Raw genomic sequence first — 22338 nt, forward strand, 5'->3', positions numbered from 1 at the left:
AGCAGTGTCCTTTGTCTCCGGCTCTTGGCTCAGTTTCAACTTCGACACCAGCCTGGAATCCAGGAGGCTGGGGAGCACTGAATGCTTCCACCCTTGGGCCTGTGGTTGGGGAGGGCTGACCTGGGAGCTGGGGTGTCTTCAGGGACCCCAACAGGTTTCCACCCGTGGGAGAAGCCCTTGCTGCACTCTCTTGGTGAGGCTTCTGTCCCCCTGTGGGGATTTATGCTCTCCAGGGAGTCATGCAGGTGAGGGAAGAGGCTCTGGCTGACCACGCCCCTTCCAGCCACGCTCACCAGCTCTCCTCCCCGCCAGCACCCAGCGTCTGCAGGATCTCCTCTGCCTGCCCGTACGCTGCCCACGCAGTCACCAGGTCCCACAGCCAGGCATAGACACAAGGAGGGAGCAGAGACGTGGGCAGGACTGAAGGTCACTGTCACAGCCACACTCCGGGACACCCACTGCTATCGGGCCCAGGGGCATCTACCCATACCTTAGCCCGTGTGTGTGCCTCTTTTCAAGTCCGATGGGAATGGTGACCATCGTTTCCAAAGCACACCGGCACCTGGAAGCCGGCAGAGGCTGGGAGGCAGCACTGTCACTCCTGTGAGCAGGGGACCATGGGCTCTGACTGGCAAGTGCCACCTGTCTGTGGTGCAGCCCTGGAACAGGCACCTCATCCCATGAGGTGAGCCAGGCTGCGGTGGGGTGGGGTAGGGGGGGGGGACACCCAGGGGACTTGGCTGCCGACCTGTGATGTCCGAGAGTGGGTGAGTGCATGGCTTGGGTGCCCTATCACCTGCTTAAGCTCTGGTGTAATGGGGAGTCGACATTTACTGTGACAACCTTTCCATTTCATTTTTAAAGACTGGTCCTTAACACGCATCTCTGCCAAATGATGTGTCTCACCCCACTGCAGCACACAGGGGCCATCGCGCTGGTAGCTGGCAAAGCCCACAGCTGGGCACACCAGCCACAGACACAACGACACGAGGTCTGCCGGCTTAGCAAGGAGCAGCCTGGGTGCAAGGATGCCAGCCCTGGCCCAGGGTCACAGCCTCCGGCGGGTCAGGAAGTGGCTGTGGACCCTACTTCCACCACGTGGACACTCGTGTCCCCACCTGACACACACGACCTTATTTTTCCAGCACAGCTAAGGATGGAGTTTACTTTTATCCTTCGTGAGAAAATAAATCACTGAGCAATTTCACCTCAGTTATAAGGACATCCTAAGCCAAAGGAGTGAAATGTATCTCAAACATCTGGCCAACTCCACCATCACGATGGGGCTTCCCAGCCTCCCAGACCGGCAGCCACTCATAGGTAGACACAGCTGGTACAGACACCTGGACAGACACAGCTGGAAGCTGCACCTGGGCAGACACACCTGACCTGGGCCTGGCCAGCAGATGGCAACAACCACAGGGTTCCTTGCAGAGATCTTCACATAGGTGCTGACTTTGCTGCAGAAGGTGACTGAGCCCACGGGACTTGAGCAGCATCCTCTTTAGGCAAATGGAACATCACCTCCCATCTGTCTAGGGAACACTTCAGATCTCTGCCCCACGCAACCACGCAGCCCTGCAGCATCAACTGGACCCACCAAGATCTAAAGCTGCCCCCCCAGGGACCCTTTTGGGGTTCAGCCATTCCCTGCGATCAACAGCCATCTGCCTCAGCCCTGGTGCCAGCGTACACCAGCCCGGCCACCAATCCACAGAGAGCAATCACGCTGCACGGAGGTGGGAGAGACTCAGCACACGACCCAGGCCCTGTCCACCCAGCCCTGGCCCTGACCTCAGGGCCATGTCCAGGAACAAGGCTGCTGGGGACCTCTGTGGCCCCAGGGACACCCTTCCCACACACCCTGAATGACACGGCAGCCTCTGACTCCCACGCCCCACTAGGTCAGCTTCCCTGAATGTCAACTATTTGCCGTTTATGTATTTAAAATGACTGGAAGAACAACTGCCTTAAGGAAAATTGAGACTAATGCAGCATGATTACTGCAAACAGCGAGCAGCTCAGAATGTCGCCATTACTAAAAGTGGCTGCAGAAACACCGTGGGCTTGGCCAACCGGCCCTGTTGTTTCTGGGCTCACTTCTGCCGAGAATGTGAAGGATGCTCCTGCTCGCAGGGCGGCTGTGTGGTGCCGCACACACGGCTTTGTTTACTCACCGAATCTATTAAAGTGTCCCGCTATTATTGTGGTGATGAATAGCAGCGATTCAAAAGAACACAAAATGGATTGCAGACAGGGATCAGAGTAATGACTTAGTGTTTTTCATTGTTTGTGCGGAACAAAGATTAGTCTGGGAGCAGGTCTGGGCTCCCGGGGACGGGGCACCCCTCGCCTGCCTTGTCTTTCTCGTGTGGCTCTCTAATCCTCCGCTGCTTTGTTCTTGGGACGTCACATTTGGAGACAGTCTCCATCGATCCGCAGGGCCAGGTCATAGGTGCAGTGCCAGCCCTGGTCCGCTGGGGACCAGAAGGGACGGTCCTCCCCCTGTGCCTGGCGGTGTCTTCCCGTGAGGTTTTCTGCCCCGTGAGCTGCCGCTGCTCCCAGTCAGTGTGCTGTGCCGTGGACGAGAGGTGTCCTGTTTACCCTGGGAGCAGCTTCCTCTGGGCCTCAGCTGGGGCCCCTCCTCAGGTCCCGGAGGACAGGCAGCCGAGCAGGTTCAGGAATCCTGGTTCCCAGGTGTGTGTTCAGGCCAGACTGGAAGCTTAGGGGCCACGTCTACCTCCTTCCCCACAGGGGGTTCCCATGCGAAGTCCCCAGGTGGTGCCCACCTATTCACATAAGGAGCATCGCTGCCCTCTCCTGCCTATGCCAGAAGCACAGTGACATGTACCGTGCCCTCGGGGGCCATGGCTCAGTACAGGGACTGCTCCTCACATTGTCATCCCACAAGCTGCCTGGAGATGGTTCCAGGGTGCTCCTTCCTGCCCGGCTCCTCCTTGGGTTCTGCAGAACTTCCAGAGCCCAGCTCTGTCACCTGTGTCCCTCTGCTGGGCCCCAGGAAGAGGCCAGTGTTAAGTGACTGGATTGGCCCCTCGGTTACCTGGACGTCTGAGAGCCCAGACCTGTGCTCTGCCACCCTCTCCTGGCTGCAGAAAACTCCCTGGAAGGCAGTGCAGCTAGAACCCTGCTCACAAATCCACGCTGGCTCAAATGTCACAGAGAAAGCAGTCCAGGGACTGGTGCTTGGTGTGGGGTGCTCGGTGTTCCCCATCTGCTTCTGCTGTCTGCTGTACCCAGGGCCATGGCCTGAGTGGTGGGGACTCTGCCAGGGGTGGAGACACCTGCCTGGCAGGACAAAGGACATCTCAGAGATCTTCAAAGATGCTAAGCACAAAGGACTGGGCGGCGGATGCTGCAGGTTTCAGCCCAGCGAGCCCCGGTCCACCTCGCTGGGCCAGAATCAGCTCCCTATCACTGGTGCTTCAGGGTAGACCACGCTGGAGTCTGCAACACAGGCTGGGGCAGCTCCCTGAGAGCAGAGTGCGCATCGCCACACCCCAGGACTCTTGGCCGGGTTGCCATCTGCAGGGCTCACAGCAGAACAGGACCGCACGTCTTCCTTGCTGGGAACACAGCCACCAGTCCCAGCCTTCAGGCATCTGGCAGAGGCCAGGCATGGGGAGCACGAGGCTCACCATGATGAGTCTGAGGAGTCCGAGTTGCCATGAACAGGAAACAGGCTACAGCGTCCCTGACCACAGCAGAGGGAGGAGAGCCACCTGGGGACTGAGGAGTGGGGGGTGGGGGTGCACAGCAATCCCATCCATTGAGAAGCCATTGGCCTCCACTTCTGGGGTGGCCCGCAGGGCTGGGAGGGCACCTGTCTAGGGCTGGGGCCAGCAAGGTGGGGAGGAGGAGAGCCCGGCAGGGCGGACGCTGGGGTGTGGTTGGGTTCAGCAGTGGCCGGGGTGCTTGCCAGTCTTTTTCATGTCCTCCCCAAGGGTCCTATTCATCCTTGGGAGCCCTGGACCTGCCAGCTGTGTGGGGACTGGATGTGACTTCGGGTGGCCTGGGGAGGATTTAGTACAGGCCCTCACACAAGCCCACCCTGGCACCTGCCTGTGGCATGGCCTTGTCACCGAGTCCAGATGCCCTGTTCTCTCTGATGCAGCGCCCTCTGCAGTCAGAGGACACATGCTCCTCAGCCTGGCTGGACTCCCGAGGACTCAGCTCTCCACAGCATGCAGGCCCACTATGCTCCAGTCGCCAGCACCTTCCTCCCAGCCGTGTGCCCCGCTGGCTGGAGCCTGGCTCATTCCCGGCAATGCCCTGGGCCCCCAAGCTCCTAGGAAGCCAGCTCTCTTAGGCACGGGGTCAGAGAACAGGGCCTGTGTGTGCACCCGCTTTCCTGTGTATAGCCCGCAGCCCTGCTGAGGACCCATGTGGGGCTCAAGAGTGAGGACTGCGCACCTGGGAGTGGAGAGAAGCCAGGCTGAAGCCAGGCGCGCTGTACACATTCCCAGGCAGTTCAGGGACCGACTTGCACTTTCCTGGGAAATCGTGCATTTCCCTCCGTGACCTCTCAGGCAGTTGGAGTTCATGCACAAACTCCTGATAGGAGAATGCACAGGGAGCCTTTTCGCTGGCCCTGGGCTGTTCCATGAGCCTGGGGGATGCCCTCTGGTCCCGGGCCCGTTTGTCTTTAACTCTGCCCCGTTCTTCTGGAGGGACACCAGAGCCTATCATGGGACTCCGGGAGTGAAGCCTATGATGCCTTCACCCAAAGGACCTTTCCAGGGGCTAGGCATTCCCACACAGGAACTGTACCTGAGTGCTGCAGGACCTGGGCCTGGAGCCCTGCAGCTGCAGCCCCTGCAGCTGGTCCTGGTGGGGCAGGTCCCGGAGACACTGTTGCATGCTGAAGTCTATGTCTTTGTGACCTACTTTTTGCTTCTGAGCTTTAGGACATTTTCCCATCCCTAGCGGCCTGAGACTTCACGCAGAAGCTTTTGCAGGACTCTTTTCATTCCCTTGGGCCCGAAGTGCGTGCTTTCTCTCGGGAAACCCACGGCTTTCAGAGCTGGGATTATTTTTAGAAAATATTTCTTTGATAGGTTTTTCCTTTCTTTTTCAATTTTTCTCTATTTTTGGATTTTATATCCTCCAGACCTCCCAAATCTATCTATTTTTTTCCTTTTTCTTCATTTCTTTTTTAAAATAATCTACTGTCAGATTTCTTCAGTTTCATGTCCAAAGATTCAACAGGAGTTTTAAAAATTCTGCTGTTCTGCACACTCCTATAAGTGTACCACAGGTACACACATATGTGTGCATGTGTGTATACACACAAACACACACAGATACACTTCCCAAAAGTGCTTCCCAAGGCTCCTTCCAACAGTGCCCTGCGCCAGGCATGTTCTGCCATAAACTGTGGCCTCACACAATCCAGGACTTGGGCAGAGCTTGGGAGGCCACCTGGGACCTGGGGCGCAGGGCTGGGCCGGGCTGACTTGGGCAGCTGGGCAGGATGGAGAGGGTGGGCCAGCGGCAGAGCTCTCTGCAGCCTCCAGCACGGCAGCCTTTGGTAACCCCACTTCCCCTCTTGGTGCAGCGGTCCCAGAGGCAGCATCCAGACACCTGTCCACCGGTCCGGCAGGTTGCAGAGGCAGCTGAGTCACAAGGAGGGGAAACAGGTGCCAGCACTGCAGGCAGAAGGGCAAGGGCTCTGTGGCACCCTCAGTCTCTGTCCTCCTCTTGTCCTGGACTTTCTCCTCCCACCTTTCCAGGGGCTGCGGCGCTGGTGTAACTTCCTGAGCTGGTCCGAGCCATCTTTTCTCCTGCTTCCTGCTGCCTCCTCTGCTCCTGAGCTCCTGCTATCTTGTCTCATTGTCTTCCTAACCAGGCACCCTTGGCTCGCCCTCCATGTTCAGGACATGGCACTAAAGGGCCAATGGGTGGCAGCCAGGCAGCACAGGAGGGCCCGTTGGTCCCCAGCTCACAGCACCACAGGTGTGGGCGTGAGTTTGGTGGGCGGAACAGTGTCCCCCACAATTTGCATCCACACGGAACCCAAAATGCTGACCCCATCTGGAAAGAGGGTCCTTTGGATGTCATCAAGGGAGAGGACCCTGTCCTGGACTTAGAAGGACCCTGAATCCAGCCACCAGCAACTTAGCAAGAAAAGGTGATGATATCTGGCACACAGGAGGCCATGTGGAGATGGCAAAAGAGGCTCAAGAGACGTGGCCACCAGCCACATCCTTTGAGGCCACCAGCTCCATACCCCGGGAGCAGGCACACAGAAGGTCCCTGCCTAACCCACTCTTGGGATGGGCCTGTGGACCTCCAGAACTGCATAAATCCTTTATGGGAAGCCACTCAGCAGGTGGCCATCACTCACAGCAGGCCCAGAACAGGACACTCACACAGGAAAGTGTGCAGCACTAACCAAGGCTGCATCTTCTGGTTGCTGAGTGCCTCTTGCATCCCGGAAATCCATTTTCACTTGAGGCCTTGGTTTCGAGACCCCTTCCAGGCCCTCTGTGTCGGTGTCTCAGGGGCTCACGCTTAAACTCAGGCTGCCAGATTCAGCCTCTGTGGCTCAAGGTGGGAAGGGCCAGGTCTGTGCACAGGGACTGGCCACCTGGGCGTCGGTCACCCACTCCTCCCTTCAGACCAAGCCACTGGTGTTCCATCTGCTGATGCAAGCAGATGTCTGTCACTTCCCCATGAGGTGTTCCCATCACCTCACAGGCAGCTTCTGAAGGCAGGTGAGGGCGAAGTGAGGACCCCGAACCCTCACCGGGGCCTGGTGCGAGCGTGCCACGACGGCTCTGACAGGCAGTGTTCCTGGCTCAGGCCCAGTGGGCTCTGGCACCTCCAGCCAGTAGGTGGACAGAGTCAGAGCACCTGCTGGGTGTTCTGGAGCAGAGGTGCCCAGCCTGTCTCCACAAGTGGAGAGCGCCCGAGGCTCCACGTTCCTTCCTGTGTCTTTCCTGGGACCGGCCCGCCCCTGCTCTGAGGAAGCTGCAGGAATCACTACAGCTATTGTCCGCTGGAACTGCTGGACAGGGCAGGGCCCTCCCTACTCCAGCCGGGCTCTTAGCTCCCACCCAGGCAGGGAGCCATGGACGTGGATGGGTGCTGGGCAGTGCTGGCAGTGCTGTCCAGGCAGGTCCAGGACAAACGTGGTTTTGCCAGCTGATTATTCCTCAGCTGGCCTGACCTTAGGGAGCCCTCTACGCTGGCAGGCCGGGGCTTGACTAGCACACAGATCAGCAGCTGGCTTAAGGTGCAGTGGGGGCAGAGGGCAGAGGGCAGAGGGCTGGCTGGGCCAGGGCATTTCGGGGTCCAACATGTCCTCAGGACAAAGCCACAAGTGGCACCCCAGTGCACTCTGGGACCTTGGTTGGGCCACAACACAGATATCCAAGCTCAGGCTTCCTAGGGGCCATTGGGGGCTGCATGTACCCCAGCACCTGCCCAGGAAATGTGATTGCACCTTGACATGCGAGATGATACCTGATCCTGAACCAGACTCCCCAGAAACCCTGCTCCCCAAGACTGTTGTTTCCGGTCATGTGGAACTTAAGTTGGGCTTTATAGCCTATGGGAAAAGCAGATGCCAGTCTAGCTCGTTTCTTCTGAGTCGCAAGATCGAGTGGCTCTCAGTCGAGCACTTTGCGGTCCGCAGCACTGCAGAAATGTGCATGGCAAATACGATGGGGTATCTAAAGGCCCCCCAGGGAGCCCCTTCACTGACCTCCCAATGGCCAGGCACATGGGACCGCAGTGCACCTGGGCTGCCAGCCCTGCTACCAGGACCAGCAGCGGCCAGAGCAGAGTGGACTACGACAGAAGCAAGTGTAGGGGCCCGAGGACCATCCCCGGGACTGGGAGCTGCCACAGTGCAAGGAGGGGAGCTGCTCCCGCCCTGGTCACCAGGGTCACATCAGACAGTGCAGAGATGTCCCCAGGACTGTGGCTTCCCATCTCCCATGTGATCCCAGGCATGTGCACCCCGCTCATTAGAGGGACTCCCCCGTGACCTGACTCACTGGGCTTTAATCCATTTCCCCTCCTTTCAAATGCTGATCACGAGTCGCTGAATTACTTTCACGACCCACTAATGGGGTGAGGACCTGCACTCGCAGAGAAGCAGTGATCTCGGAAATACAGACGTCAGCGTGTGCCCGTCGGGTTAATCAGTGAGTCCATTCATCACGCTACTTATGCGGGCCGGGAGGGACAGGGTAGGGGGCTCCGAGGCACAGGCAGGCCTGCCCTTGAGGGGTGCCCCCTCCGGGGACACATAGAAATGATGGGGTGACAGGAGGAGGTCTGGAGTGTCACAGCAGTGGGCTCCCTATGGGTGGTCACAGCCAGGATGGGGAGCAGTGGTGGCCGGAGCGGGGTTCTGACCCAAGCCCTGGGCACTGCAGGGCACTGGGACGGAATCACCAGGCTTCTTAGAACCAATTTATGAGAAAACCATCAACTCTCGGAAACCCAATTTATGAGGACAGGGAAGTCCCTCAGCCCTCATTTACTCAGTCTAAGGGGTCAGGAGGTGACCGTGGCGTGGGATGGTGAGTTTCAGCTCTACGTGGCCTGGCTCCAGAGTTCAACCTGGCTTTTAGAGAGCTGGCGAGCAGGGCAAGAGGCCCAAAATCTGTGTGAGCCGGGTCCTGCAGCCCCTGAGACAACTACACTGCCCATGCCCCTGGCCCCAGGGTAAGCCCACTTGGGGACACATCGCCAACAGTGCTTGGGGGCCAGACTGCAGCAGGAGGGCCAGGGTGCAGGAAGGAAGTCCTGTCCTCTGAGGATTCCCTGCCAATGCGAACCCCGCCTTCCTGGCCTTCCAAACAACTGGCCATCATGGTCACTCAAACTGACTGGCTGCAGCTTCCATGGCTGGACTTAGCAGGCCTGAGAGGCCACGGGAAGTTGCCCAGCAAGTGTCCACAAGGTATTCTGGAAGTCAGGCCCTGGACAATCACAGCTACTGCCACCACCCTCCGGGGTGCCTCCTGGAGGCTCGCAGTGCATCCAGGATCCCGGGTGGCAGCCAGCCTTGGCCTCACACCCCTAAGAGCAGGAGCAGGCCCAGGAGCTCCTGAGGCAGGGAGATGGGCCAGTGGTCCTTTTCTTCCCCTTGATTGGTTAGGAGGAAGACTCGGTTAAAGGACTCACACAGCCAGAGAAGAGGCCACAGGCACGGGGAGAAGACAGGGGTAGGGGGAGGCCGAGTCCCCATCCCGGTGTGCAGCAGTGTGAACTTGATGGTGCCTGTGGCATCCACTGGGCTGCACCAGGATGCCCGAGCCTTGTGTAAAACAGTGCTGTGTCTGCACAGGACCCTCCACACCCTGCCACAGCAGCACAGCTGGGCAACAACACTGCTGACTCTGAGGACATAAAGGGCTAGCTGCCACTGGAGCCCACTGACCATCTTTCTCTGGTGGCCCGGGAAAGCCGCTTCCCATCCCTGCACTTTTGGGGAGGCCTCTGTACCCTGGAGGTACCCGATTGCCAGTCTGGAGGTGAACCTGGATTAGGGTCGGGAAGAATGAGCTCCTGCCTATCAGGCTGGCTGGGAAGCAGTGACTTCAGCGAGGACCCGAGTGGCGGTCACCTGCCCTGTGAACGCACAGAAGCCAGCTCACTTTACGACGGGGCTTTGAAGCATGGGGACCTTGGCATGGAAACTGGACAGGGGACCCCAGCAGCCTGAGTCACATTGCCGTCTGTCTTGGGAGTGGAGCTGGGCTGGGCCGAGGGGTGTGACAGGTCCTGGCCCTCTGGTACTCCAGCAGGGCCCGCATCCAGCTAATGACAGCTCGTGTGGCAAGTGGAGGACGTCGGTGCCCTGGGAGTGAGACCTCTGCAGTCCTGGGAAAAGGCTCAACAAGCAGTGAGACAGAAGTGCCTCCCTCCCTAGGTCTCCAGCTGGTGGCCGGGCTCAGGGACACAGGAGCCAAGGTTGTGCTCGATGGGGTCCACGGCGCTGCGGGCAGACTCGGGGCAGAAGTGTCTGACCACGGTCCCTGGCTGCGTGCGGCCCTGGACAGCTGGTCACACAGCCTTGGGACGGCAGGAAACTGCTGCCTTCCCTCCCTATGTGACCTGGGAGGTATTTTTCACAACTCCATCACCCCGTGCTTGAGCGTGGACTGCAGAGGCCATGGCAGAACCTGTCTGAGAGGACACAGCCCCACATACACCCCTGAGTCCGAACCCCTCTGGATCAGTCCTTACACATGCGTATGTGATTGCACGGGTAAAAAGTGGGGTGACCGTAGCCGGCTTCACCCTGCCTACACCTCTGCGCCTAGCTGCTGCTAACAGGCGGACCGTGAGGCTTCTAATTTGATGATTAAACTCAGACCGGCAGCATTAAAATGACAATGCTGCGTAGAAGTGTAATGGGCCAAGTAAGCACAGCTCCCTGGATGGTCCTGGTACTACAGATTTTATGGTGGCCACAACAACTCCCCTTCCCTCAGCTGGCCCAGGCCAGGCAAGAGGGCGGACACATCACAGAGCCCCGGGACACCAGGAGGGGACAGGGCCCGGAGGACAGCATGCTCCTGTGTGGGCCCTGGCCTGCCCCCTGCAGTCCACCGTCACGACCCTCTGCCCCCACGGTCCCTGGGCACAGCAGAGCGAGACCAGGCAGCAGGACAAGAAGAGGTGTGGGGCCCCGCCCACCCACTGCCACACACACAGGGGGCTGCTGAGGACGACTTCATGCCCTCTGTCCCAGCCTGACCTGCCACCTGGCTGCTGGCCTTGCGACAGTCCCAAGCCTGGCTGAGAAGGCTGGGGAGACCCCTCACCGTGACGCCTTACTTCAGGGCACGGAAGCATGGCCCACGTTCTTGGAGGGGCCAGAGGTCATCCAGGCTTGTGATGCCTTTATTGCTCACCGGGTTCCCACCATGGAGGGTACAGCCTTTCCACAGGGGCTGCAGGGACCTCCCTATAGGGGCCACAGGGGTCCAGGGTCCTCTCGAGTCTCACCTCCTCTACGAATGAATTTGGGGGCTGCACTGACTTAGCAGAGAGGCCGGCTGCAGTCATGGTCCCTGTGTGTCCAGATGCAGACCCCTGGGCCCTCTCTCAGGACGGGCCTCCCACTGTCTGGGGCTGCTTCTCACTGGTCCCTGTCTTTCTGGAAGTACTTGCATGGGCAACCCTGGCCTGAGAACCCAGATGCTCTGGAGGTTACCACCTACCTCGGGAGCTGCCAGCCAGGAGTGCCAGGGTGGGAAGGAAGCAGGAGGAAGCCTGGATGCAGCACTGCCCCGGGGGCAGGGAGACCCTGGATTCGGCACTGGTGTGCACTGGACCCGGCATGGAGCCAGCTTTGCTCACACTGTTGTGCGGGAGACCCAGGAGCCTAGTGGGCTGCGCCACTCCCAGACAGCCACAGTTAGGGAGGAACTCCCGGCTGGCACGGGCTGAGGGAATTGCCCCCACAGCAGGATTCGGGACAACCCACTGGACCTGAGGCTGCAGCCCTGACCTCCAGCTGCGGTGGGGACACATGCTGTGGCTTCACAGCCCCATTCCGAAGTGTGCTCAGAGCCAGGTGGTTGTGGCCCTGCCTGGGTACCTGCAGCTAGAGTAGCCTCTGGGGTACGCGGCTAGGACAGGCCACGTGGGTCTCACACAGGACTAGGCAGAAGGGGTGGCCTTAGCAGTGGGCTGCAGCCCCAGCCTGTGCAGTCCCTGAAGAGGACTCGGGTGCTTTCTGGCCCCTTCCTAGGGCTCTAGGGCTCTTGCCACCACAGAGACTGATCTGGCAGGGGGACGGGGGTCCAGTCTCACCTTCTCCTGAGGGGAGAGCCAGACTGGGGTGGCATTAGCCACTAGAAGAGGTCAGCCCCGCAGCCTGGCACTGGAGCACCCAGAGGCACCCATTGGATATCACAAGGGAGAACAGCTCACAGCATCCGGGGAAGGAATGTTCGAGAAAGGCCCCAGAAAAGGACCCCAAGCCAGCCACGGGGGAAGAGTGCTTCCGGGGACCCAGTCAGCCACAGTTTCTTTAGAGGAGCTAACAGCACCTGGCCAGTGGGATGAAGAGGGACTAAGTGTCCTTATGGTCAGCAGACAGCCACCACACCACACCTGGAGAGCAGAATCCTGCAGAGCCCAACCCAGTCCTGGTGCTTTAGAAAGGTCTAGAAGCTCCTTCTCAGGTCGGGGGAACCTGACAGGTCCCCCACGTGAACCCTGATACCAGATACCCTCCCCAACATGACAGCAGCCCTCCTGATGGTTCTGGGTCCGCTGCCCTGTCCCTGAGGTCACCAAATGATGACCGTCTGATCTGGGTCAGGCTGCTGGGGCCACAGTCCTAGGGCAAGGCAGGGAGCAGAGGAGATGATGGTTCTGCCTGATGCGTGGCCACTGCTGCCGCCTGCCCGTCACAGGCCCCTCCCAGCACCCACAGCCAACAGCGGGCCACGTACCGTGGTGGTCTTTATCCGCCCTCCAGGCTGTGTGCACGTCCAGCCGGACCGGTTGATGAGCAGGTCGCAGCCCTCCCCCTCCAGGCAGGGGAGCATGTCACACCACTGCTTGGTTCTGATGATGCGGGCTGCGGAGAGAGGAAGGACACAGCAGTCAGCATGCTGCCCGCCTGCACACACGGACGGCCTCGAGGGCCTGAGTCCCGGCACCGGCTCTCAGCACTGGACATCTCCGGAAGCCCTGGGCAGCTCCTGGTGCGGCCTCATATGCCAGGTTCAGTGACTCCAGGGACAGGCAGTGGGAAGCTGGCCTGATACTCTGTCCTCTAGATAGGGGATGGTCTCCCAAGCTGGACTTTGCTGCCCTGTCACCACCAGCACGGAGCAACCAAAGGTCATGGCAACGTTTTCAAGGAGCAGCTCCAAGGGCCCTTCCCTGAGGGTGCCAGGGCTCGATGCCAGGAGCCAGGCGGGCAGGACCTGGTTGAGTTCACAGTGACTGTGTCCCTACCCTGCAGCCATGCACTGACCCTAAGGCGTGGTCCTTGGGGCCACAGGGCAGGGTGGAACTGGGCATTGGTGAGAGACAGGTCTGTGGGAGGTGACCACTGACTTGTTAAGCCCAGGGACCCTGAAGCCCAAACCGACTTCTTCCCTGGGCCTCCTGGCCCAGGCACAGGAAGGCCAGAGATCAGGTTGGGAAAGGAAGCCCGGAACGAGGAGCCCACAGCGCGGCCACTGATGGCTTCACTGTAACCTTCTGTCCAGAACCTCCCAAGAGCACTAGGGAACTCCTCACACAGGGAAAAACATCACCTCCATCTGAATGGGCCTCTAACCACCTCCCCGCATGATTCCCAAAGCAAGACCCACAGAGGCACACTGGACCCTAGAGGGACGCATGCCAGGGCTGCTTCTGCCCAGGGTTAACTCAGACACGCGTGCCTGCACTCTTTGGCTTCTGCCCCCAACTTCAACTGCCAGGTCAGAGAAGGGAGAACACAGGAAAATAACAAACCATGAAAGCCTGAGACTGATGCCACGTCAGAGGAGGTGAGGGTGGCGGCACTGGTGGCCACCATGGCTCACTGTATCTGGTAGGCATCCCCGTGTGGAAGGGCTGTGAGCTCCCACGGCTGGGGCTCACCTGTTTCTAGCGCACACTTGAAATTCCTCTCCTCTGGATGCCGGTAACTCAGGAGCTGAGAACTTCCCGCCCCCGCTTTTGAGTTCCTCCTTCTTGGGGTTTCCTGGCCCTGGCCTGGTGGTGCACAGAGCCCTGGGAGGCTCCTGGGCCCCACAACTGCCCACCCTGCGGAGACTCTGCTCAGGAGAGAGGGGACCAGAGCCCCTCACTGCCTGGCTCCAGCCCGGTCCTCTGGCAACTTCCCAGGCTCCTGGGATCCCACCCCTCTGGGATGCTCTTTTCTGCTTCACTTTTTCCTTAAAATAAAATAATAAAAGCCACAGGACTCTCCATTTGCATAAACTAGAGCTGCAGTTCCGCAGGACAGGTGGTTACTAAAATTTCTTCTTTGATTTCTCCCAGCAGGAGAGGGAGGGTCGCTACACAAATGCCTGCAACAGTGTGTGAACCCTGCAGACACCAGGCATTTGAGCAGCTGTACAGGGCTCCACTCATGAGGAGATCCCCACTGTCCCTGTGCCTGGGAAGCCTTCATTTCAACCAGCAACCCTGGGGTTCCACTTTACACCAGGTCCTGCCTCTGGCCCCTGACTCAGGGACCGCCCCGGAGGAGCAGTGGGCTATGGGTGACAAGAACAGGGACAGGCCTGCGTCATCAGGTGACATCGCCCAGCAAAGGCCTGGAGTTCTTATGGGGGATGGGGTCTGGGAAGTTGCAGATCAGCCTGGGTGGTGGAGGGAGGGACCTGGCGGCCTCGCCTGGGCCCCAGGAGCAGCTGCAGATGCGTGCAGAGCACGGGCACCTCGGGGTGGGTTAGCTACGCCTGCTAGGTGCAGCATAGAACCTGAGGACTGTGTCACCCACCCCACCTTGGCACCTTCACATCCATGTCCAGCCAGCTGGGCCCTTCACAGGCCCCTGCTACGCACGGGTGCAGGTGTGTACACGGGTACCTGTTGTGTGCACGTTTATGTGTGCACACACGAGCCTGTAGGTAGGGCGCCATATGTGGCCATGCATCCTGGCTGCAGCATTGTGGCTCAATTCATCCCTGACCCACGGCCCCAGACCCTACCCTGGTTCTGCCCTCTCAGGCCCAGGCCTTGGCACTGCCCTGCTCAGCCCCAGCCAGGCTGACTAGACAACCAGGCCCGCTCTGTGAGTAGCAGGCTCAGCATACACCCTCCCTCACACACGCAAGCAGCTCTCATGATGGGACGGACAGGAAGGACCACTGGCCTTGCCCAGCCTCCAGACAGGGGTGCGCCGGAGACCAGGCCTAGGGGATGCTGGCCGCAGTGCCCAGCACTCAGGTCCTCTGTTAACCTTGGGGTGCTGTGCCCTGCCTGGCCACTTCCTGCTGGAGGCAACAGGAGGCACAGCACTGGGCCACCAGGTCCCTGGGACAAAGGGCCTTTCATGCCCACGCCTCACAAAGCCATGTCATGTGAGGACAGCAGAGCAGGCCCCCAAAGTAGCAGCGAAACTCAGAGCAGGCCGAGCTTCCTGAGGACAGGCGGGAAAAGCTGATGGCAGGCTGATGGCAGGGCTCTGTGGAGACACTGTCACATGTGACAGCCACCACAGCTCCTGCGTGGACAGTGTCAGGAATGGGTGTCTCCCATGTCTTGCGTTCTCTCCACTGGTCCTCAGCCTGGGCACAGCAGCGCCCAGCACCTGGAGGACAGAAAGAAGGGAGCCCCATCCTCAGAGGAAAGGAGGCTGCAGGCGAGTGTTCCGGCTGGCCTCCGGGGCAAAGCGCATGGGTTCTGCCAGGCCTGTGTCCACCAGCCCTAAAGGCACCGCCAGGTGCGCTGCACAGGCCTCTACGATCTGGCCACAGTCGGCAGGGAGCAGGAACACACACATATTGTGCACACAACACCCACCACACACAGACTATATATATACCACTCCCAAAGGCGCGCACACACAAGTAGAGCACATACACAATTGCACAGCAATGCACACGTCCACACGTGTTCTCAGCCATCCACACGTGTTCTCAGCATGTACTTTTGCAGGCAGCAGCTGACTAGATGTGAGACCCTGCCCGGCCTGCATGGCACACCCTCGGGGCACAGTTGCTGTCAGCGACCACAGGGCAGGGAGAACTGGCCGGAGTTGCGATCTGAGGCCTGTCCTCAAGGGAGGGGCAACCCACAAGATACACTGGCAATGGCCACTGAGGAGGGCTGCCCTGCACCCGGGGTGGGGCCCTGCTTCTTCTTTCCTCCGATACTGGAAGCCTGGTGACTTTGTCCTCCACCCTGGTTGGTTCCATCACAGGAGAAGGCCAAGCTCCATGTCGGGCTGTGAACTTCCTTCCGAGTTTTCTCCAGCGAACTCAGGGCCTGCCGTGGCCTGGAGGTTCTGCCCTGGGGCCAGTGCTCTAGGCGAGAGATCCTCCCCACCTGCCCTTCCGGAGAGTGTGTGGCCCACAGCAGTGACCAGAGCAAAGCAGGTGTCTCCTGTATGGTCCATAGTGGGCCCCTGCCCCTCCAAAGCTGTGCACACCACCTGTGCAAGCAGAGGATGTGCCTGTGCACACAGGTGTGCCTGGGGCAGAGGTGTGTTTAATCCCAGTAAGTGGGGACCCACCCATTCCTGGGACCTGAGGTGAATTCCAGCAGGATGAGGGGGGCCCAGCTACACTGCTCCAGGGGAGGCCTGGGTCACAGTACCCAGCATGACATGCAGCTATCTCTCCCTCCTCCCTCCGCGCCCAGGGCAGTTCATTAGCAGTAAGTGTGCAGTAAACGTGCAATGAAATTTCTTTCTGTTCGCAGCCCCTGCAATAATTGGATTATTCCCGTTCAAAGCAGCGCCTGATCCTGCTACAAGGCGAAGCTGTCCTCACACAAATACACAGGCCAGTAAGCAAGTTATCAGAAAGCGCCACAAAACATGCCTTGTGGGCTGGCCCTGAGTTAAATACAGACACAGCCACAGAACGATTAACATGCTTTCAGGCCACACCCTCCGAACGTGAGCCAGGCGTGAGCTGGGACATCCACACCGCAAGGCAGCAGGTACTCCTGCACCCTGGGGCCCAATCCCGGGGCCTGGGTCTCTGAGAAACATCTGCCTTGTAAAATTAATGCTGCAAATTTAAATTTTATTGGTTTCGCTGTTTTGTTTGTGTTTAATTTGTAAATGGGTTTCAGTTCATTCCGGTTTTATGGTCTGGGAGGGCTCCGATCTGCATTCGTTCATATTTGCAAGGTTATAATCAAGACAATGTAGGTCAGCAGTGGCTGCAGGGCAGGGAGGGACTGCGCTCTGAGGGGCCTGCACACTGCCTGAGTCCCAGGCTCTGGGCACCTGCCTGCTACCAGGTCACAGCAGGCTGGTCAGTGGCATGGGGCACCGCTGGTGTCTGCTGCTCGCTGGAGAAGCCTGGCCTGCTGCAGGTGGGGCACAACCCTGCCGGCCCAGGCCCGCAGGAGCCCAGCTGGGAGGCAGCCTGGGCTGCAAAGGAATACACAGGAGCCACCTGCCTGGCACGAGGAAAACTCTGGAAGGCCCACATCTCTGTCCCCACCCGGGGAGAACACTGGCATCCGGGGACAGTTCTTTCGGGCTCACACTGCTGATTCCCTGCGGCAGAAGCACAGGAATTGGAGAGCAGGCATTTGGACAAGGGTGAGGTGCGGGCAGACAAAAGACACTTGGTTTCCTATGGAGAAGCGGTGGCATCTCCACCCCTGGACTCAGGACTTGTAGTGGGTGCCATGGGTAAACACCCTGTCACCTGCAGCCTCCTGCAGTGAGTAGACCTGGGTCCCAGGCAATCAGAGCACAGAAATGGGTTCTGCACGGTTTTCCGCCTGTTCACAGCTGGAGTTGGTCAGCTGCCTCTGTGTCCTTCAGCCAAGTGGGGCCCGAGAGGACACAGATGGGCAGAGGCTCAGGAGGGCACTGAGCCCAGAGCTGCTCTGCCTGCCCCGCTCCACAGAATGTATTCCTGAGGCCTCAAAGCCTGAGGATCAGGTTGCAAAGTCGCCTCTGCTTCCCATTCTGTGTAGAATCCCTGTGTAGGTCCCAATAGGACCAATCCAGCTGCTTCCTCTGCAGCAGCCAACTAAGCCTACAGATGCTCTCCCCTCATTACCATCACCACCCTCATCACCACCTCATGGTCACCCTCACCCTCACCAGCATCACCACCACCATCGTGACCATCATCACCGTCACCACCAGCATCACCACTGTCTTCACCGGGGTCAGCAGCAGCTCTCTGGATGGGCTGCTTGCTTATGCCAGGTAGGTGGGCTTCCTTTTTTTCTCCACACTCCAAGGCGGCCCTCATAGTGTCTGCAGTGCTTTGGTTTCTAGGTTTTGGGGCACTTTGCTGGCATCTTGCCACCATCCTCAGGACCAACCTCAGGATCTGCCTACACACAGGGGCCAGGCTCCCACTGACCTGTCAACACCAGGAAATGCAGTGGCTTCTTCCTGTCTCTCCAGGGAGCACAGTCCTAGACTGCACCCCTGACCCAATTTGCCTCAGGTGCTGCAGGCTTTGCCCTGGGCTTCGGAGGTTTGAGGCAGCCCGTGGTAACCAGGGGCAAGGGAGGGCCCCTGGGCTGGGCCACAGCCTCAGGGCTCAGTATCTGTCCCGGACCTTCAAGGAGGGGGGAACCTCTGCACACGACACATGGGGCCACACAAACTGACCCTGGGCGCTGGGGCAGGTGCTGTGCCATGTTTCCAGCTCTGAGGGTCTCAGCTGGCCTTGACCTGGCCAGACCTCCCAGGCCCAAAACCCTGGAGATGAGACACAGGGAGAGGGATGGGGAGCCTCGTTCAGATGGGCTCCAGATGTGGGGTTCCTATGTGTGGGCCCAGGGAGGAGTTCGCACTTGTCTCTCAAGCCTGGGCTTCTACACTGAGGACCTCCTGGGGGTCAGCCCTGCAGGAGGCAGGCAATATGCAAGGTTCCAGCCTCCAGGTCTCCTCAGGTCCAGCAGGGTCCTGCCTGACAGGACACGGCTCTTTCCTGAGGCTCAAGCCTCTCCCTCAGCATCACCCAGAGAGCCACATCCCCAGGGCGAGGGAAGAGCCACAACTCTCCCCACCGTAGGTGCCACACGGAGGCCACCACGACTCGAGGACCAGGAAAGCCAGCAGAACAGGGCAGCCTTCTCTGATTCTTGAAACTCAATGCTCAGTTTTTTAATCACTTAAGAAAAGAAAAATCTTCAAAACCCGGATTACATCTTAAAATTAGACAGCATTTTCTTTCTACAACTTCTAGACAGCATAATTTAGTGAGAACAGTCCCGATAATTATTTTTTCTTTAAATAGTTACAGTAGAATGTATTAATTTTCAAGATGGTTCTCTGATTACAGTGATTCATTAGCTGCCTAGAACTGTCCCCACCAGCCCTCAAGAACGGGGCCTGCTTTGTGATTAGCACAGCGCAAAACACTCCAAATTCGGGTAATCAAATTAGATGAGAGAAGGAGAAAACCCAGCCCTGCTGCTGTCACGAGCTACCTGTTTCATTATTTCATTAGAACGGAGACACGCAAGAGGCAGGAGGAAAAGACTCTAATCATCTTTCTCCAGCAAATTCCTCAGAACTGACAGCGGCGGGTGAAGAGCGAAGACAGGAGAGACAGCAGTTTTCAGTCTGACATTCACGCAGAGAAGCCGCTCCGGCTGGTTCCGGGGCCCCAAGCCCATGGCTCGCGGAGCTGATCTGTGGGAGGGTGGTCTCCACGGTGTGGCCCACACAGTCACGTGTCCCCCACGCAGACAGGACACTCTGCCTTTAAAGACACAGCCTAGGCCAAGCCAGGTGCGTAGAGGGCTGGTGCTAGGTGTCTTTGGGAAGGGAAGAGGACAAGACCCAGAGTGAGGACCTGCTTGCAGGAGGATGGCCAGTTCCTCTGGGAGACACAGGCAATGGACACTGAGGCTCAGAGTTCTGCCTGCTCCCGAGGGAAGCGGGAGCCCTCACTAGGACTTAAGACTTGTCATGTTTATGGGAGCTTCAATGGCAGGTGTGTGAAATATCCATCCACCCATCCATCCATGCATCTATCATCCATGCATCCATCATCCACCCGTTTACTCATCTGGTAATCCATCATCCATTCAACCACCCGTTCACCCATGCCTCCATCAGCTGTCTGTGCATCCACCGAGCCTCCCGTTCAGCTTTCTCTGTCTTCCATCCATCCATCCATCCCCATCCATCCATCACCCTTCTACTCATCATCCAGTTCTCTCCCACCATCCACCCACGTTACCCAACATTGATTGATCCTCGGGTGGGCACTGTTCCTGGGACAGGGACGGATGAGACAGTGGGTCTATGTCCTGACCCCCCGGCTCTGGCCCAGATGTTACTCTGTAGGAAGTCACTTCTGCAAACTAAGCCTGAGCTCCTACTCTGGGAACGAGGCTGTTAAAAGCCCCTACTGAGAGTAAGCTGAGGCCGAGGAAGAGGGCTCTAGGGCAGGCTACCATGGAGCTGTCACCCGGGGCCAGCAGGTGCTGCTGTCTGGTGCTCTCCCAGTGCTGACCACCTGGTTAACTTTCCAGGTGACCATCAGCCAGCACACTTGCCCATCTGTGTGTCTCAATGACAACCTGGCATAAGGCAGCTACACCCATGGCCTGTCCATGATCACTTATGATCTCAAGAGCTCAATGTCCTCACACCTCGGGCTGCCCACGACAGCTGGTAGGGTCACTGCCCATGAAAGGCTGAATTATAACTGCCCACAGTCCCAAGGGATGGTACAGGGGGGAAGGTGAGAAGCAAAGAGATGACACGGCAGGTCCAAGTGGACTGGAACTGTCAGGGCTGCGCCCCCCAGGTGTCTCCACACCAATGATGTAGCCATGTCACATCTGAGTCCAGCGGTCTGGAGAGAGGTGAGTGTTCTGCAGGTCACCATGAGGAGAGGGGTGGGCACGGCGTCAGCAGGAGCAGGACTGAGTGGCTGTGACACAACCTGGAGGCACAGCTCTGCATTCCAGAGGAAAACAGACTGCCCCAAAATTCTATACCCAGCTGAGGTGTCCTCTGCCAGGTGATTTCCACACACCGACTTCTCCACCAGCTTTGGGGGAGGGGCTGTCATTGTCTGGTGACCAGGGCTGGGGATGCCCTGAACCCACCTCAGATATCAGAGCCACTGCTGCCCTGTGTCCACCTCTCTGGATCTGGGTTAGCTGCAGTGTGGGCCGGAATGGCCGGTTCCCCTCCAGGAACAGCTGTGGTAATGCCTCCATGACACAGGCATCCAGAGGTGCTGCTTCTCTAGAAAGGCTGAGCAGGGATGAGGATGTCAGGACACCATGATGCCTCAGAGAGAAGCAGCCACTGGAGTTTCAAGCCACCCAGATAAGTACCTCTGAGCACCTCAGGGGGCCTTCAGGTTGGGATCACCCTGAAGTGAAGGAACGGTTGGCCAGGCTCCGGATCAGGGGAAAGTGTCACCCTGGGCACCAGCGGGCACTGGCTGAGGCCCTGCCCTCCCGGGCTGCTGGCTGCAGTTCTTGCTGCTGGGGAGCCCCACACGGCGTGTGTTTGCAGGGACTCAGTGCTTGCTGCTACGGGCTTCCTGAGTCCCTGGGGTGAGCAGGGGCCTCTGGTGTTTCCTCATCAATCCCCAGGGTGACACACCCCCCCCAATTTATGGGTCATGGCAGCGACGGTTTGACTCAGCAAGTTTTAGGGTTCTTGTGCCAGCAGCTGAATGAGTGCGCCCCGTCACAGCTTCTGGAAACGCTGTTTCCTGGACGCATTCATCACACAGAGCCGGGTCACCAGAGGCCCATAAAGCCTGCTGCGAAGACACTGCATTTCCTAACAGCCTCCATCACATGAAATGGCCCTCATACAACTCAGGAGATGCTGCTGCGTCAGGGCCCTGACAGAAGCCTCCGCCCAGCGCTTCCCTGCATGCCGATGAGGCGGCAGAATCCTCAGGCCATTAAGCAGCTGCTCCTAAGTCCTCTGCTGTCGGCAGCCCCGACCTTGGGTTCCTCTCTGCTCGGGCCACACTGGCTGCTGTCCTCTCCCTGTCCCTGTCAGCAGAGGGCTCATCATGGGTGGTGGCTTGGGCAGGGACTGGCACGATGCAGGCCACCAAAAAGCAATGCGAGTGTGTGCTGACCAAGTGCCCCAACCTGTCCCCAGCACCTCTTAAGGAGTCAACATGCAGCACGCTCCCCCGGCGGGAGCCTGAGCTGAACGGCACACTCCAAGTTCACTCTGTAACCAAATCACAGTGACCTCTTCTGAGCAAAACTGCCCTAGGTGAAGGAGTTGTAACAAATACTGCATTTATTTACTATAAAAACCACTATTAAGGATGGCCAACTTGCACAGCGCACACAGTGATTATCGGCCAATTACAAGATTACGGGCGGCCGGAGCCAGCCCTGAGCTGTCCCCAGGGCCAGCCCGGAGCTCTCACGAGCTCCTGCCCCTGCCCCCCACTACACGGTGCCCACACTTGTTCTCAGCTTTGCCCTTTGCCCTCCTGCAGAAGGGGCTCCTGCTGGCTTCATGGCCGGTGGGGTTACTTGCTTTGTGCCATGTCACCAAGACATGGCCAAGGACATGGAGGTGGGGCCAGAGGACAGGGTTTGGTTTTTCTGCTTCCAACTGACTGACTGGAAAAGCCAGCTCAGGCCCTGACCCAGCCTGGCCTGGGTCTCCAAGACCTTGGCTCTCGATGAGGAGTCCTGAGATTACTGCCGGGCTCTGGGCTTTGG

The 22338-nt window shown here is 58.7% G+C and overlaps 1 protein-coding gene across 2 annotated transcripts in view; it reads right to left on the reverse strand.

Annotated features, from left to right (window-relative positions):
* Positions 1 to 22338, reverse strand: part of Tafa5 (TAFA chemokine like family member 5) — a 145783-nt gene that overhangs the window by 15333 nt on the left and 108112 nt on the right. For both annotated transcript variants that reach the window (XM_063243895.1, XM_003461943.4), the window contains exon 3: positions 12447 to 12574. In XM_063243895.1, coding sequence (XP_063099965.1) covers positions 12447 to 12574 — 128 coding nt within the window. The remainder of the gene's footprint in view (positions 1 to 12446; positions 12575 to 22338) is intronic.

This window comes from Cavia porcellus, unplaced genomic scaffold, assembly GCF_034190915.1.
Source record: "Cavia porcellus strain 051 isolate PalLab524CR breed Dunkin Hartley unplaced genomic scaffold, mCavPor4.1 scaffold_40, whole genome shotgun sequence".
NCBI lineage: Eukaryota > Metazoa > Chordata > Mammalia > Rodentia > Caviidae > Cavia > Cavia porcellus.